This window comes from Microcaecilia unicolor, chromosome 4 (assembly GCF_901765095.1).
Source record: "Microcaecilia unicolor chromosome 4, aMicUni1.1, whole genome shotgun sequence".
Classification (NCBI taxonomy): Eukaryota; Metazoa; Chordata; class Amphibia; order Gymnophiona; family Siphonopidae; genus Microcaecilia; species Microcaecilia unicolor.
In genome coordinates this window covers 120,241,673-120,258,629 of record NC_044034.1, presented here as the reverse complement: position 1 = coordinate 120,258,629, position 16,957 = coordinate 120,241,673, and the positions used below count along the sequence as shown (strand labels likewise).

Genomic DNA, 16,957 nt, shown 5'->3' with positions numbered 1-16,957 from the left:
CCTGCAGTAAACTGCTAATTAAGTGCTTAATGTGGTTTAGTAAAAAGGCCCCCTAAGCATTCACAGTACGGTTATATACAATGAAGTTACAAAATCAATAATGAAATTAGAAAAAAAAACAAAAAACAAACCTCTAATCCTTCTAACAACTTTTTGTTACAGAATATCTACAACAAAATGAAAATCATTTTCATTTACTTAAAACAGCTGGGATCAGATTATAAAAATATATTTAATGCTTCATTACTTTTTCACCAAAATCATTTCCCAGCATGGTGAGGTGCACAGTGGAGATACATTTTAGGGTGTTTTTTTTTTTTACCTGAATGGTGAAAACCACAGCTGACTTGAATGGCTCGGACTTCACAGTCAAACCGCACAGCCCCAGGAGGATAGGTGGCAATTTTGCTGGCATCTTTTTCTCCTCGTTCTCCACTTCCATCTGCAAATTTTAATTAACATTCTAAACGCTCATCAGTATGAAATTTAAATAATTCCCCATTATTTGAGAAAGAGAGAGAGAGAAAAGACAAGAATCTCTAGCTATTTCAGGAGTAAGTAGAAAGCCAGGATACGAATGCAGTTAACTGCAAAAAGCAGCTTAAAAAGAAAAGTCGTCACATACCATCCCCTTCAATCTGCAATTATCAGAGAACCTCATATGCCACAGTTTTTAAATATTAATAGAAATCTCTGATTTGTCGAGCCAATGATTTCTGTTGAACAAAGAGACTGAAAAGGGGTTGTTGTTTTTTAATTTAAAAAGTATAAAAAGCAAAATCCCAACTGCAAAGCAAAATTATCAATGCACAACTTTCCATGGAAAATGTGCTCAATGTGTTCCTTTCTAGCTTTTCAACACTTTCAACATTTTCACTCTGTCTCATTAATACAACTTAGAGCTTAAAAAAAAAAAAAAAAAAAGTTCTCTAAAGGCTCTGGAATGTATGGTAGAGATTTTTCAGCAATTATATCCTTACCTCAAAACAATTATATCCTTACCTCAAAACAATTATATCCTTACCTCAAAAGAATAATCCTAATTAGAACTGAGAAATCAGGCTGCTAGTTTATTAAAAGGTTCTATACCTTCATAACAGGGACCTTACATAGGCATTATTATTAATCAAAAGGTCTGAAAAACAGGAATTTGGCTGTGTGATAGAAAAGCACTTTCTGTTACAGAATGAAAAACAGGCTGAACATTCTGTTCCAGAGATGTGCAGAAGACTTAATGTTTATTGTGTATGGAAATAATGGCTTTGAAAACTTAAAAAAAATATATATATATCACTATTCTTGGGTTTTAGCCTGATTCACAGCTTTCTTTCTTCTGGCAGTAGACCCATCTTCATTACTGATTTTGCAGAAAATATGCTATTTGAGATTTTAATGCATGGGCAAGAATTTTCAGACTGAAAACTAACTTGACTACTTTAACACCTAAAGCAGGTGCCTCTAAAGAAACTAGAAGTTATTCAAAGCAAAGCAGTTAGAATCCTTGCTACAGTGCGGAACATGGACCATGTTACTGCTCTTCTGATTTCTTATCACTGGCTTCCAAGTGCTATTTAGTACATAATCAAAATCCTGCCCCTTGTTCACTGTGCTCTGTGTGCTTGTCTACCTATTTATCTCTCTAGGCTCCTGATACCATACACTTCCACTGGGATAATCAGGTCCTCCGAATTTATGATCACTTGGGACATTACCATTCTAACTTATAAAGGATGCAAGAAAAAAAGGACATAATGGTGAGGGAGAAACACAAGAACTGCATTGATAAAACAGGTCAGTGCCAAGTGATTATTCTGTAAAGCACATGGGAACAGGAGAGATCTTCAAACACCAAGAAACGCAATCAGGCCAACAAAATGTAGCAGAAAGATACAGAAATATTTCACATTATTTTGCACGTCACAGACTTAATTAAAAAAATAATAACTTTTAAACACATCTGGAAAGTTTGCCTTGATATGTTACATCTTATGAATTCAAGGTGGAAGCTCTTTGGCATGATGCAAGTACTAAAGAAAGCATTAGCATAAATTTGAGAGACTGAGATCATACTCCACATACCCTTGTTCATGAATGAGGTTCATTACCATTATGGCATGGACAAAGTCAACACATTTGGAAATACTACCCCAAGTGCATCTTGCTCTTTGGCATGATGTCAAGTACTACAGTGAGCATAGTAGTAAATTTGAAAGACTGAGACCACACTTCATATAGCTTAGAAATGAGGTTTATTACTGTCACGGTATTGCAAAACAAATCCATTTGGAGATGATGTCCATTAAAGCAACATTTTTGCCATCCCTCTCTTCACTTGCATTCATTTGGAAACATGAACATTTGCTTCACATACAGTGGTGGAAATAAGTATTTGATCCCTTGCTGATTTTGTAAGTTTGCCCACTGACAAAGACATGAGCAGCCCATAATTGAAGGGTAGGTTATTGGTAACAGTGAGAGATAGCACATCACAAATTAAATCCGGAAAATCACATTGTGGAAAGTATATGAATTTATTTGCATTCTGCAGAGGGAAATAAGTATTTAATCCCTCTGGCAAACAAGACCTAATACTTGGTGGCAAAACCCTTGTTGGCAAGCACAGCGGTCAGACGTCTTCTGTAGTTGATGATGAGGTTTGCACACATGTCAGGAGGAATTTTGGTCCACTCCTCTTTGCAGATCATCTCTAAATCATTAAGAGTTCTGGGCTGTCGCTTGGCAACTCGCAGCTTCAGCTCCCTCCATAAGTTTTCAATGGGATTAAGGTCTGGTGACTGGCTAGGCCACTCCATGACCCTAATGTGCTTCTTCCTGAGCCACTCCTTTGTTGCCTTGGCTGTATGTTTTGGGTCATTGTCGTGCTGGAAGACCCAGCCACGACCCATTTTTAAGGCCCTGGCGGAGGGAAGGAGGTTGTCACTCAGAATTGTACGGTACATGGCCCCATCCATTCTCCCATTGATGCGGTGAAGTAGTCCTGTGCCCTTAGCAGAGAAACACCCCCAAAACATAACATTTCCACCTCCATGCTTGACAGTGGGGACGGTGTTCTTTGGGTCATAGGCAGCATTTCTCTTCCTCCAAACACGGCGAGTTGAGTTCATGCCAAAGAGCTCAATTTTTGTCTCATCTGACCACAGCACCTTCTCCCAATCACTCTCGGCATCATCCAGGTGTTCACTGGCAAACTTCAGACGGGCCGTCACATGTGCCTTCCGGAGCAGGGGGACCTTGCGGGCACTGCAGGATTGCAATCCGTTATGTCGTAATGTGTTACCAATGGTTTTCGTGGTGACAGTGGTCCCAGCTGCCTTGAGATCATTGACAAGTTCCCCCCTTGTAGTTGTAGGCTGATTTCTAACCTTCCTCATGATCAAGGATACCCCACGAGGTGAGATTTTGCGTGGAGCCCCAGATCTTTGTCGATTGACAGTCATTTTGTACTTCTTCCATTTTCTTACTATGGCACCAACAGTTGTCTCCTTCTCGCCCAGCGTCTTACTGATGGTTTTGTAGCCCATTCCAGCCTTGTGCAGGTGTATGATCTTGTCCCTGACATCCTTAGACAGCTCCTTGCTCTTGGCCATTTTGTAGAGGTTAGAGTCTGACTGATTCACTGAGTCTGTGGACAGGTGTCTTTCATACAGGTGACCATTGCCGACAGCTGTCTGTCATGCAGGTAACGAGTTGATTTGGAGCATCTACCTGGTCTGTAGGGGGCCAGATCTCTTACTGGGTGGTGGGGGATCAAATACTTATTTCCCTCTGCAGAATGCAAATAAATTCATATACTTTCCACAATGTGATTTTCCGGATTTAATTTGTGATGTGCTATCTCTCACTGTTACCAATAACCTACCCTTCAATTATGGGCTGCTCATGTCTTTGTCAGTGGGCAAACTTACAAAATCAGCAAGGGATCAAATACTTATTTCCACCACTGTATCTAGCATCTTCTGTTTGGAATAAGCTCCTAGAGAAATTTAGACTATAGGGTTTATAACTTGCTCTTCAAAGTAGATCTCAAGATCTGTCTCTTCACACAAGCCTTCCTGCTTAAATTAACCCAGTGGGTCACTAACCTCAGGAGGAATGTCAGACAAATTACTCTTCTCTCCTCTATGATACTTTATTCATTTCTGTCTGGTGTCTGTCTGGAATAATAATTTTTAAAGTTATATTACAGTACATCGCTTGCTGTTTCAAAAGGTAGTCAAACCTTGTAAGCATTAACCCTCTGAATTTATATTTTTGGTTTCTAGGATAACTAAAGAGGGTAAGGGTGGGGGTGGCTGTAATTGTTTGCAAACACTATTCACAGTAAACAGCAGTGGTGTGCTGATTTGTGAAATGAATTAATGACTCCAGATACATACATACATATACATAGTAGATGACGGCAGAAAAAGACCTGCATGGCCCATCCATAACCAATGAGTTCCCTACAAACATCCAGTTGTGCAGAATACCTAATCTTCCCTTGGAAGACTTCTGGAAAGGAGGAAGAGAAATCTGATTCTCAAGAAATGGAAACATCATTTGGTAATGGAAGCCACTGAAAGGACAGATAAGGATACCTACAGGAAAGAGCCTGCAACTCCAAAATCCGCCTAGCCAAAAATACAACAAAAAACATCCTTCAAGAAAATCTGATGGAGAGACTCAAAAAAATGCCTAAGCAACAGTATCAAATCCTACTGGGGCATGACCATTCTGACGGCAGGATAAATGTGTCTTGGCCGCCTGCAAAAAAACTACATCCAGGTGGGTTATAATAGTAGCATAACATAGTAAGTGACGGTAAATAAAGACCTGAATGATCCATCCAGTCTGCCCAACAGTCACACTCATTCTCAATTCCAGATTAAATCAACAATGAACATATTATTATACACTTGGTCTTTCTTTGCTGTTTCTGGGACATAAGACAGTAGATGTCCGCCTGGCTCTGTCCTTATGTTCCAACTACTGGAGTTGCCATCAAAGCCCATTCCAGCCTATTTTGAATCTGTGAATTACCAATTTTGTCACTAAAGCAAGTGAACAGCACCACCTGTGCCTTAAGTAAATTAAGATAGAAATCTTCACTCTAGCCCTTTCTGTGCAAAAGGGATATCCACTATCCACTTTCCAAAGAGCTACATCATACGCTGGACACCAGTACTCAAATACTCTACAAATCCTCAACTTAGCTAAGAAAGTAGATTTGAAGGCCTTCTGCCTAGTAGCAATGGCAGATGCTGAAATTCTTTTCAAGCAACACCATTCAGGGGCCAATTTGCAAGCCAAATGGGATTCAGATCCCCATGAACACTGGACCATGCAACTACACAAGAGTCATACTGCTCTCTACTATAGAATATAAAATAAGAACATAAACACTGCCATACTGGGACAGATCAAAGGCTCATCAAGCCCAGTATCCTGTTTCCAACAGTGGCCAATCCAGGTCACAAGTACCTGTCAAGATCCCAAAAGAGTAAAACCGATTTTATGCTGCTTATCATAGAAATAAGAAGTGGATTTTCCCAAGTCCATCTTAATAATGGATTATGGACTTTTCTTTTAGGAGATTATCCAAACTTTTTGAAAGGCCTGTTGCTTTTACTACATTCTCTGGCAATGAATTTCAAAGAAACAGCAGTTCAGTATGGCCAATGAGTGTCTTCACCTCCTAATGACTGACAGGCCATGAAACTTCCTCAGCCAACCAAGCTCCTGAACCAACTTCCCAAGGCAATGGGCTTCCCCACCAGGCAGACTTGTATCTGCCATTAAACTGTCCAGTCTGGGTGAACACTAGAGACACCCTCCTCCACAGATACGTACTTAAGTATTGCCACACTGGGACAGATCAAAGGTCCATCAGGCCCAGCATCCTGTTTCCAACAGTGGTCAATCCAGGACACAAATACCCGGCAAGATCCCAGAAAACTCCATACATTTTATGCTGCTTATCCTAGAAATTAGCAGTGGATTTCCCCAAGTCAATTTAATAATGGTCTATGGACTTTTCCTTTAGGAAGCTGACCAGACCCTTTTTTAAAACCCCGCTAAGCTAACCGCCTTTACCACGTTCTCTGGCAACGAATTCCAGAGTTTAATTACACGTTGAGTGAAGAAAAATTTTCTCCAATTCGTATTAAATTTACTACTTCGTAGCTTTATCACATGCCCCCTAGTCCTAGTATTTTCGAAAGAGTAAACAAACGATTCACGTCAACCCATTCCACTCCACTCATTATTTTATAGACCTCTATCATATCTCCCCTCAGCCGTCTCTTCTCCAAGCTGAAGAGCCCTAGACGCTTCAGCCTTTCCTCATAGGGAAGTCAATCCCATCCCCTTATCATTTCGTCGGCCTTCTCTGTACCTTTTCTAATTGCACTATATCTTTTTTGAGGTGCGGCAACCAGAATTGAACAAAATATTCAAGGTGCAGTTGCACCATGGACCGATACAAAGGCATTATAACGTCCTCACTTTTGTTTTCCATTCCTTTCCTAGTAATACCTAACATTCTATTTGATTTCTTAGCCGCCACAACACAATGAGCAGAGGATTTCAACGTATCATCAATGACAACACCGAGATCCCTTTCTTGGTCAGTGATTCCTAACGTGGAACCTTGCATTACATAGCTATAGTTCGGGTTCCTCTTTCCCACATTCATCACTTTGCACTTGCTCACATTAAACGTCATCTGCCATTTGCACTGCACAAGAGATACTAAGGATCCAGAATCTGTGTGCTCTTTAGAGTGACAAAACCCACTCCAGAGTTGAACTGGACCCCAAGATACCCAAGTACTTGGGAGGGAACTATATGACTCCTGGTAAAGTTTGCAACCCAACCAAGTTATTGCAAGAAAGACTACTCTGGCCGAGGCCTCCCAAGAATGCTGCTTGGAATTGGCTCAGATAAGTCAATCATCTACATAATGAACTCGTATCACTTCTTGCGCAAAAACCTTTGCAGTCATCACCATCACCTTAGAAAATGCTCTGGGAGCCACTGCCAAACTGGAAGTCACAGCTCCGAACTGACAATGTTCCCTAATGCACAAAATCTCAGGTACCACCCGTGAGCTTCCCTGACAGGAATGTGAAAATATGCTTCAAGAATTCCCCTAATTTGACTGAAGAGAATGTGAAGTTTCCATCCTAAATGGAGACTTTAAAGACTAGCATCGACTCCCTTCAAATCCAAAATAAGTCAAAAGGTTACTCCTTTCTTGGGGACTACAAAAACAGTTGGAATATTGGCCTAGATCATGCTTTTGAAGGGCAACACAGACTTGATGGCACCCAAGTCAAGGAGATGATGAGAGATCTTGCTTGAGATTCAACCCACAAGGGATCATCATAAAAGTATCAGAGAGGATGAGCAAACTTGACAGCATAAACCATTCTTAATCATTTCCAAGACCTACTGATCTCAGGTAAAAAGGGTCCATTCCCAAAGAAAGAGACAAAAGTATGCCCCTTATCTACATCTGTGAAGATGACTGCTGACCTCAGTTTATGAACCCTTTGAAGCAGTGGATGGAAACAACATGGCAACACCACTCACCGATTTCTTACTGCCACAAAAGGAATGCCCTTTCCGCACACCTGTGGAAGAAGAACCTTTCTTAGAGATCCAAAAACATCCCAATCCTTGGCACAAGATCTACTGCCAATGTCATTCTGGAATGGGATCACTCTTGCCCAATTCCTTAGCTTATTAAGATCTTCCCTAAAAAAGGTGACCAAAAAAGGGAATTTACTTAATGAGTCTTCAAGGTAGAATCCGCCTACAAAGCAAACCCCAATTCCAAAGAACTACCTTTGATGAAACCAGGAGATGCTAAATTCAGCATACTACTGCCTGAGCTATATAACTTCCACAGTCCACCGCCTAGAATCCAAAAGACCGCAGAGCTAAAAGCTTGTTGAAGTAGCAGCTCTACCTTGCTATCATGAGCATCTCAAAAGCTGGACCTCCTTCAGCTGGCATTGTGGTTCTATTGGTCACCATCATCACTAAAGACATCCACTTTCGGGACACAAGAAAGCTGGATCCCAGTCAGCTGTGGAAAGAAATACAACTTATTCAGCACTCGAAGACCAAATCCAAATCTACTGCTTATTCCTGTGATAAGCAGCATAAAATCTGTTTTCGTTTGGGATCTTGCAAAGTACTTGTGACCTGGATTGGTCATTGCTGGAAACAGGATACTGGGCTTGATGGGCCTTCAGTCTGTCCTACTGTCCTAGTATGGCAATGCTTGTGTGTGCACTTAAATCTTGAGTTCTTATACTGCAAAGACAATCTGTGACAAAGCTCTGTGAATCATAAAGGCCTTAGCAGGTTTTCTTAAATCCTCCTAAAAACTAAGTACTATAGATTTAGTCTATTTATAAAGGCAATGTGCATATCTGATAGGTATATATTGTGAGAATCAGGCACAGACATGGCCCTAGCACAATCTGTGCACTCTTAACCCCACTGGAAGATTTCTAGGACAATCATGGGAAAAATAGCTGTCACAAAGTCAAACAGCTCAATGGTAAAACTATTTTTAAGGAAAACCCAAAACCCAGCCAAGTGCTTAGGCCTATGGAGGCCATGAGCTGCATGGGGGGAAAAAACCTAAAAGAGCAGAAAATACTAAAGAAAATAAAGGGGGCCAAACTAAAAGAAAATAAAACGAATCTCACTGCTCACGATTAAAAAACAATGGACAGGCAGGAAGGCAAGAACAAATTATATGAGGAAAATCATGTGACAGGAGAGAGAAGACACTTCATTGTTCCAAAGATAAAACAAAACAAGTCCCATGCAAGTTGGGTGGGCAGGAAGGCACACACACATGTACAGTTGGACCTGCCAAAGGATTCTAGAACGCTGACTAGCATCCGCACCAGGATCCTAGGATGATGTAACCCAGAAGTGAGGACATGCTGTCCTGCTTATCCTTGGAGAAGTGCCTAATCCATGAATTTTCAATAGCATTATGGTGCTGGGTTGAGTAAAGGCGCAGCACTGACATTCTGCTTAACTCAAAAGGTAGTTGGGAATATTCAGTTGCTATCCATATAGCTATGAGATTCAATTTAAGACAGCAAAAGGGCTAGCTTAAATTTAACTGCAAAGCAACATGAACAGCAGTTCTCTGTCGCCACTATCTTTAGAGCCAACACCAGTTAGTGGTCCCTACATGTATTCAGCACCATACAGATAAAATATGCTAACCTCAAGGTTTAAAGACTGTATGGCAAAGTAGACTCATCCACAGACCACCTTATAATTCTTCACACACTTGTATATTTTTCACATTCTGCTGTTTGCCGAAACAAACTTCTACCTTAATAAACTGCTCTACAGAACATACTCTAACTTTTCAATGTGAAAGATCAGTTATAGGAAGATTCAAAAACGAATTAAAAATAAGAAACCTTGTACTAAAATTTCCATGTATTTGCCGTTTAATATTTCAATCTCAGCAGTTTCAATTTTTTGATCCCAAACAATTAGAAGAATTCCTAATAAGTAAGGAAGAGGTGATGTAATAGTCTAGTCACAGATGAAACTAAGACTGCTTGAAGTAAGTTTCTGGGGTAAGCTGTGCCATTAAATATTACTTATTTTTAAGATGTATAAGGAAATATATCTAGTTTTGTTTGTTAATTTCTATCTTGGATCACTTACCTAAAATAGTGGTCGATATTAACAAATTCTTAGAGAACTGATTTGTATTTCCTTAGTTTATTTTCAAATTTCTGTATTTTCATTCATAAGATGTACAGTATGATTGTTAATTAATAAATAAAAGCGAAAAAAAAATAAGAACCAAGAAGTCTTGATTGCATAAGCTTTCAAACCCTTTGTAATAGCAAATCCAAAGTGAGCTATGTTCCCAAAAAAGTATAAATGAGCTAGTTCCCACCCCATAAAAAAATATCAATGAGCTACATTCACAAAAAAAAACAAAAAACCTTAACCAAAACCAAAGTAAAGGTCTAAACAAACAAAGCAATGAAAACAATTCTGGCATTAAAAGTTAATCAGAAGTACAGACTGGGGGAAAACTACTTTTAAAAAATATTTTATCCCTTGGGGCACTGTCAGGTCATCGAAGTGGAAACAGTTTGGCACCATCAAAACATTACCTTGATCAAACCATTCCTTCAAAGCTAAACTGCTGCAGGTAGTCACTCTGTTTACAAAGACATACTGCAGGGAGGATTGGGGCAGACACTGAACACATGTAGGAAAAAGTTCTGTGGTCAGATGAGATCAAATGGAACATTTTATTTTGTCTCAGTGCTAAGGTATGTAGGGCCCTGTTTACTAAGGTGCGTTAGTGTTTTTAGCACACCTACACTTAGCGTGCCTGCTAACCAGGTAGGTGCCTATAGGGATATTGTAGGCACTAGGACTAGGGGGCACGCGATGAAGCTAACATAGTAAATTTAAAACTAATGGAGAAATTTTTTCTTCACTCAAAGTGTAATTAAACTCTGCAATTTGTTGGAAAAGAACATAGTAAAAACAGTTAGCTTAACGGGGTTCAAAAAGGTTTGGATAGCTTTCTAAAAGAAAAGTCCATAAACCATTATTAAAATGACAAAAGAAAATCCACTGCTTATTTCTAGGACAAGCAGCATAAAATGTACAGCTGTTTACTTGGCAATGATAGCAAACCAAATAAAGGTGAAAGGTGCTCTCAAATACACAAAAGCAAATCCTAAGTTGATATTTACAACATAAATCTAATTTTAATCTGCTAAGAACTACATGGATTACTTCAAAACAAGCAGCAGTGAAAAGTACCTAAACTCAATAACGTGTACTTGTTTTATTTTATTAAGCTCGTTTTGGTTTTAAACCACCTAGAATGTTTGAAAGAGCGGTACAGAAACTGTGAAATAAATAAATAAAAATAAACTGAGGGGTACACTTTTATGTATATTATGAAATAAAAGTAATATCTAACAGGTGCTTTCCTAACCAAGTTTTGCTAACATTGTAAAATTGTTTGTGTACTTGCTATATTGCCTTTTTTGCAAAACAAATCAAGGCAGTGTACAATCTAAAATTGTTACTAAGCCAAAACTGCAAGGAATTAAAAACTAGATACAATTGTAGTCACACACAATTTAGGGCCTCTGTACTAAAAATGTTTTCCGTAGACACAAACCCTTTTAACACACTGAGCACACAGACTGACCTAATCAAAAAGCCAAAATTAGGAGATCCTTATAACATTAACTTGTTTGTTCTTTTTATAGTCACTTTTTATTGAACGTTATATGAACAAAAATATGTTAAACCACTACAATCTACAAAAAAGTCAGGGGACATTACATATGTCCAGTAGAATACGTTTCCAGTCATAAACACTTTCATATGTCCAATGTAATCATATACTATCCTACCACGAGTTTTTCCAGTTAGATCATGATCTTTAGTGCCACAGCTGAGAGAGAGTCTAAGTGAGAGGGATCTTGTTCCATTAATTCCTATAGCTATGCTAAAGATTTTCATAGGACAATTCTGAATTATATATTATCACAAAGGTGAAACACCTTGGCTATTCTATCACAAACCTACCATCCAACATGCCTAAAAATTTGGACAATGATACAAAAGATGGGGAAGAGTGCCTGTGTCAGCCTTACAACCAACAAAGATTGCTGGCTGAAGAATCCTACTCTATGTCTCAACTGGGTTCATAAAGAATGTGCGCTAAAAAGACTAAAGATTGTCATGGAGGTAGTAAGACAATTGGAAGTATGTTATCCAAAATGGCGCTCAACTCTTAGTTAAGAACGTATCTCCCAAATCTTCACTGTATCTAAACATGTTTTTTTGCACCTTCTGTCTCAAAATCTAATAGAAGCTGGAAACAGTCTTAGGTAAGATGCCAATCTAATACCAGTCCCAGATTCCAATTCTTCCCATACGCACATAGCAGATTTAATAGAATGCTGAAGTCATGCATAATATGTTGAGCTGGGAGACCCAATGCTTGCTGCAGCTCCCCAAAGCTTTCTTTTGACCATCTCCATTCCACATATAGCTTAAGCACCATATATGTTACTCTACCACTGCTCCAGCTAACCACTTATTCAAATAGCTGGATTATTCCAAATAAGAGTTCCTAAAGGAATAGCACCTGTTACTACAACTGCTATCTCTGAGCAGCGAGAGGCATGGAGAGTCGCTATCAGTGGTAACATATGTTTATGAACCTTAGGAAGGGACATACCAAGACGGCAATCTATTCATGTAAGGTGTACTAGGGAGAAGTGGGAAAATAAATCTTTGTAGAGCCAATTTTCTTTCTGTAAACTTTTCTAGAGCTCTATCAAGTCATGTTTCCATTGAAATGGATAAGCTTAAAGATCAGACTTAAAAGTGTGTTCATTCATTGGGATACATTCAGTTTTTTCCCCCCCCTTATGTTGTACCTGGAAATTGTAAGGCGGGGGTGAAATTGTAACAAACACCAGAAGATGATCAGCATAGAGAAACACTATTTGCTAAGGAGGCATTACAAACCTTGGTTTTAACCTTATTCTGACAACCAGCTAGCGCTGAAGGATTTAAAGCAAGATTGAAAAAAGTAAGAAGGTAGGAGATACCCATGTCTAATGCCTCCAGATAAGAATTTCAGAAGCGAATTAAGTAAGTAGAGAAGTAGCCTAGTGGTCAGAGCAGCAGGCTATGAACTAGAGAGGCCATGGTTCAAATTCCATTGACACTCCTTGTGGCCTTGGGCAAGTCACTTAACCCTTTGGTATAAACTTAGCTCATAAGCCCTCCAAGGACAGGGACATACCTACTGTAGTTAAATGTAACTTGCCTAGAACTACCACTAGAAAAGCAGAAGCTAGTTAAAATCAATCATCATGAACTTGTGACGCAGTACAAGTAAACAAAACGTCTGCTTGAAAAAGTTATTCTTCAAACCCAAACCAATCCAATGCTTTTAAGAGATAAGGCTATGAAAAGCCTTTCGGCATCCATGGAAGTTAAGATTCTAGAGTAGAGGCCAAGGACAGGTGGTTACAAAACAAGCATTATCCATTATCATTCTGTATCTCAAAGATAATTTGATCAAAGTGTATGCTATCCAGAACAGTAGCCAAACAGCTAAACTCTTAGCATGAATTTTACATTTCATATTAAATAACAAAATAAATCTATAATTACCCTCATATTCAGGACGCTTACCAGGCTTACTGACCACCACAATTTTAGGCTCTGTGACGGAGGTCCCACAATCCCCAGAAAGGATTAAAAATTTAAGTTACACTTTGGGATTAATTCTGCAGAAAATGCTCTAGAAAACTCCACTGTAATGACATCTGGGCTGAGCAATTTGTTCAAGGGTAAAGACTGAACTTCATTTTTGATCCCCTCTTTTCATGTCCCTAACAACTCCTGCTGTGACAATGTTAAAATAGAATCCTTTTTAAAAGAAGAGTCATCACCCTATCTTATCAGCATTAAGGTGACAGCATTGCATACTATTTGACAGAATTGTTGAAACTCAGCAAGAATTCCCTTGTCTGTAACCATTCTGGTCCCAAGAATATAATGTGCACCTATTCTTTCTCCCTTTGAGATAGCTAGCTAGTGATTTACCACTTATTTTCCACATAGTAGCAGGTACCATGAATAGCTAAAGTAACACCTGCTCCTTTCTTAATAAATTATATTTAAGTGTATGTATATTAAGTAATGTGTTATACCTGTTGTCATATTCCCACTCTAAAATTTCTGATTATGGAGTCTGGAGTTCTATCTTCTGTCTTTGGCTATAAGATTCCCATAACATCTCTAAGCATGTCCAAGGGTGAACCTTGTAGAATCAATTTATTATAGATGCAATTGTCATAGCGTCAGTTAAACCCTGTTCATGTAATAAACCTGTATTAAATTTCCAACAGCACTCTGATCTTGAAAAGGACGAAAAGACAAAGTAACTGCAGCATGATCTGAGACAGTGGTGGCCATTATACTAGAAATACTCACCAGAAGTATTCATGGATTAGAAAAAAAAAAAATAAGTGAATGGGTGATATGTGGAATAGAATAAATGGTATAATCGATATCTGTGGGGCACTTAAGATGCCAGATATGTTAGCCTTAGATGAACAATAACTCCAGTTAAATGAGTCCTAGCTTTAGATGGAATAAATTTACTGGCAGAAAGAAAATGTAACATGAGATCTAAAGGCAAATTAAAAATCCCTGATACCATAATAGGTTTATCATCAGAGTGGACTAATTCATTAGCCACAGACTTAAAAAATTGAGATGAATCCACATTAGATGCATAGAGATTAAACAGAATCAGCTCTCTGCAGTCCAAATGTAATACCAGTTTCACACCAGCTGCCCTCTGTATCAAAAGTCTGGAAATCTATGCAGTATTGGAAGGAACATCTAACTAAAATAGCCACCCCATTCTTCTTTCCAACAGCAGGGAAGAACACAGCTAATAATAATGTCAACTTCTGAGTAAGGCAGAGTGTTTGTATTTAAGATGCATTTCCTCCAAAAATTCAATATCTAGGTGATGGTGTTTGAAATACAATCATACCATTTTGTCTCTTATAGAGTTACTTCAAAATACATCTGAATTTCCAGCAATAATCTGAAATTGATCACCAAACTGAAACATGGAATTAAACATACAGTGCTTCACACCCCAACAATTTTTCAAATTCCCAATATCCAAGATATACATATACATATAGATACAGATAGATGATTTCTGTTCAGTAGAGGAAAAGACCTCAATAAAACCCCATGGCGTTTTCACAGAACTTTGCTGGTATACAAACACCGTAGGGACTCATCATCATTGGGAAAACCTCCAGTTCTTTTGAAAGTTCTTTCATATTCAATTCTTCTAATAAATAAAGTAAGGTTTTACAATGTTTTCAATTTCTTCAATTTTTGCACATATATAGCCCAGTTCTTTCAATGTAATCATCATCATCAACAATCTTCAATTTCAATCATTTCCACATGGAGTATAACAAGTACATAAAAGAAACTAAAGGCAACCTTATCTTCTCACTCCCAATGGGGTCCCATTTCACCCTTGGCTTTGTCAAGGGATGATCAGTGCACCCACCCTGACCAAGTTCATCTCTCAGACGAATGCCATTCAATCATGTTCGGCTGAGAGGAGACATGATAGAGGTATATAAAATAATGAGTGGAGTGGAACAGGTGGATGTGAAGTGTCTGTTCACGCTTTCCAAAAATACTAGGACTAGGGAGCATGCGATGAAACTACAGTGTAGTAAATTTAAAACAAATCGGAGAAAATTTTTTCTTCACCCAACACATAATTAAACTCTGGAATTCGTTGCCGGAGAACGTGGTGAAGGCGGTTAGCTTGGCAGAGTTTAAAAAGGGGTAGACCGGTTTCCTAAAGAACAAGTCCATAAACCACTACTAAATGGAATTGGGAAAAATCCACAATTCCAGGAATAACATGTATAGAATGTTTGTACGTTTGGGAAGCTCGCAAGGTGCCCTCGGCCTGGACTGGCTGCTGTCGTGGACAGGATGCTGGGCTCGATGGACCCTTGGTCTTTTCCCAGTGTGGCATTACTTATGTTCTTATTTGCTCTGCTTGCAATACGCTCTAATCAGCATTCAATTTCATATATACGGCACTCTGTTTCAAACCGATGGAGGTGACATATATATTTTTTTAAATAAATAAATAGCTTGGATATTGAAATTTGAAAAATTGATGGGGGTATGAAGCACTGTATGTTTAATTCCATCTTTATATGGTTATTCAAACCTTATTCAGTGAAATAAAAGAAATTAGTACTTATACTTTGCCATATAAAATTATATAAGTAGAACTATGGACATATAAAGAAAAAATTATGGTCTTCTTTAACCGGTATATCACCTTAATGAACCATAACTAAAGAAATCAGTACTAAGCAGCATATGAATACAAAACTCATAACAGCAAATAACCATATTCCATTGTACCATGGAGAGCAGACAAGAGGCACAGAACACACCGACAACTGGCCACAAAGCTGAGATAAAAAAAAAATACAATACACAGAAAGGCAAACAAAACTTGGATAGATCAACAGGATTCAGTTAAGATGCATTCATCTCATATTCAAACTTCACCATTACTGATACATAGTAGGATTATTAGTATAATATTGATGAAGGCTGGTGCAGTAGCTGATTATTATACAAATCAAAACTGAAACATTCAAAATATATTCTAAGCATACTCGTTTATAAAAACAAGCCAAACACAAGCAAGAAAGAGGATACCAAGCAATTTGCACAGAACTCATTTTCTCGCGAGAACTGAAGATAATCCTGCTGAGCACCGGTTGAAAGAACAAGAACCCACAGGATCTTCACAGCTTGACTGAAGCCATAAGTTACTGCCAAGTCACAAGCCAGCCAAAAGAGTAAAGCAGCTCATCTATGAAGCTCCAAATGAAGTCCTCTATGAAGGCTTGCAACTAACTAGGCTCCTCAAAGGACCACTTAAGATTATTAGCGGTAAATCTCATTCGAACAGGAAAAAAATATAAGTCATTCATCTGCTTGAATTGCAGGCACAAAGCTAGAAATTGTTTTCAGCAGTTTAAGTAGCCTTATTTAGATACTAGTAAAAAAGGCCTGTTTCTGAAATAATGAAACGGGTGCTAGCAAGGTTTTCCTCGGTGTGTATGTTTGAGAGAGTGACTGTGTGAGAGAAAGAGAGTGAATGTGCGAGTGTGTGACAGAGAGAGAGTGAGATGGGTGCGAGTGTGTGTGTGAGATTGAGAGTGTGCGCCAGGGGCGCCCCCCCCTCCCTCCGAGTTCCAGGGTCGTCGTCCCCCTCCCAGGGTCGTCCACTCCCTCCGAGTTTCAGGGTCCATCCCTCCCTCCT

At 38.8% G+C, this 16,957-nt stretch overlaps 1 protein-coding gene across 1 annotated transcript in view; it reads right to left on the bottom strand.

The window, feature by feature from the left end:
• MYCBP2 (MYC binding protein 2) overlaps positions 1 to 16,957 on the bottom strand; it is a 937,772-nt gene that overhangs the window by 704,555 nt on the left and 216,260 nt on the right. Inside the window, 1 exon segment of the mRNA XM_030200587.1 lies at positions 323 to 442. Within this exon segment, the coding sequence (XP_030056447.1) occupies positions 323 to 442 (120 nt within the window).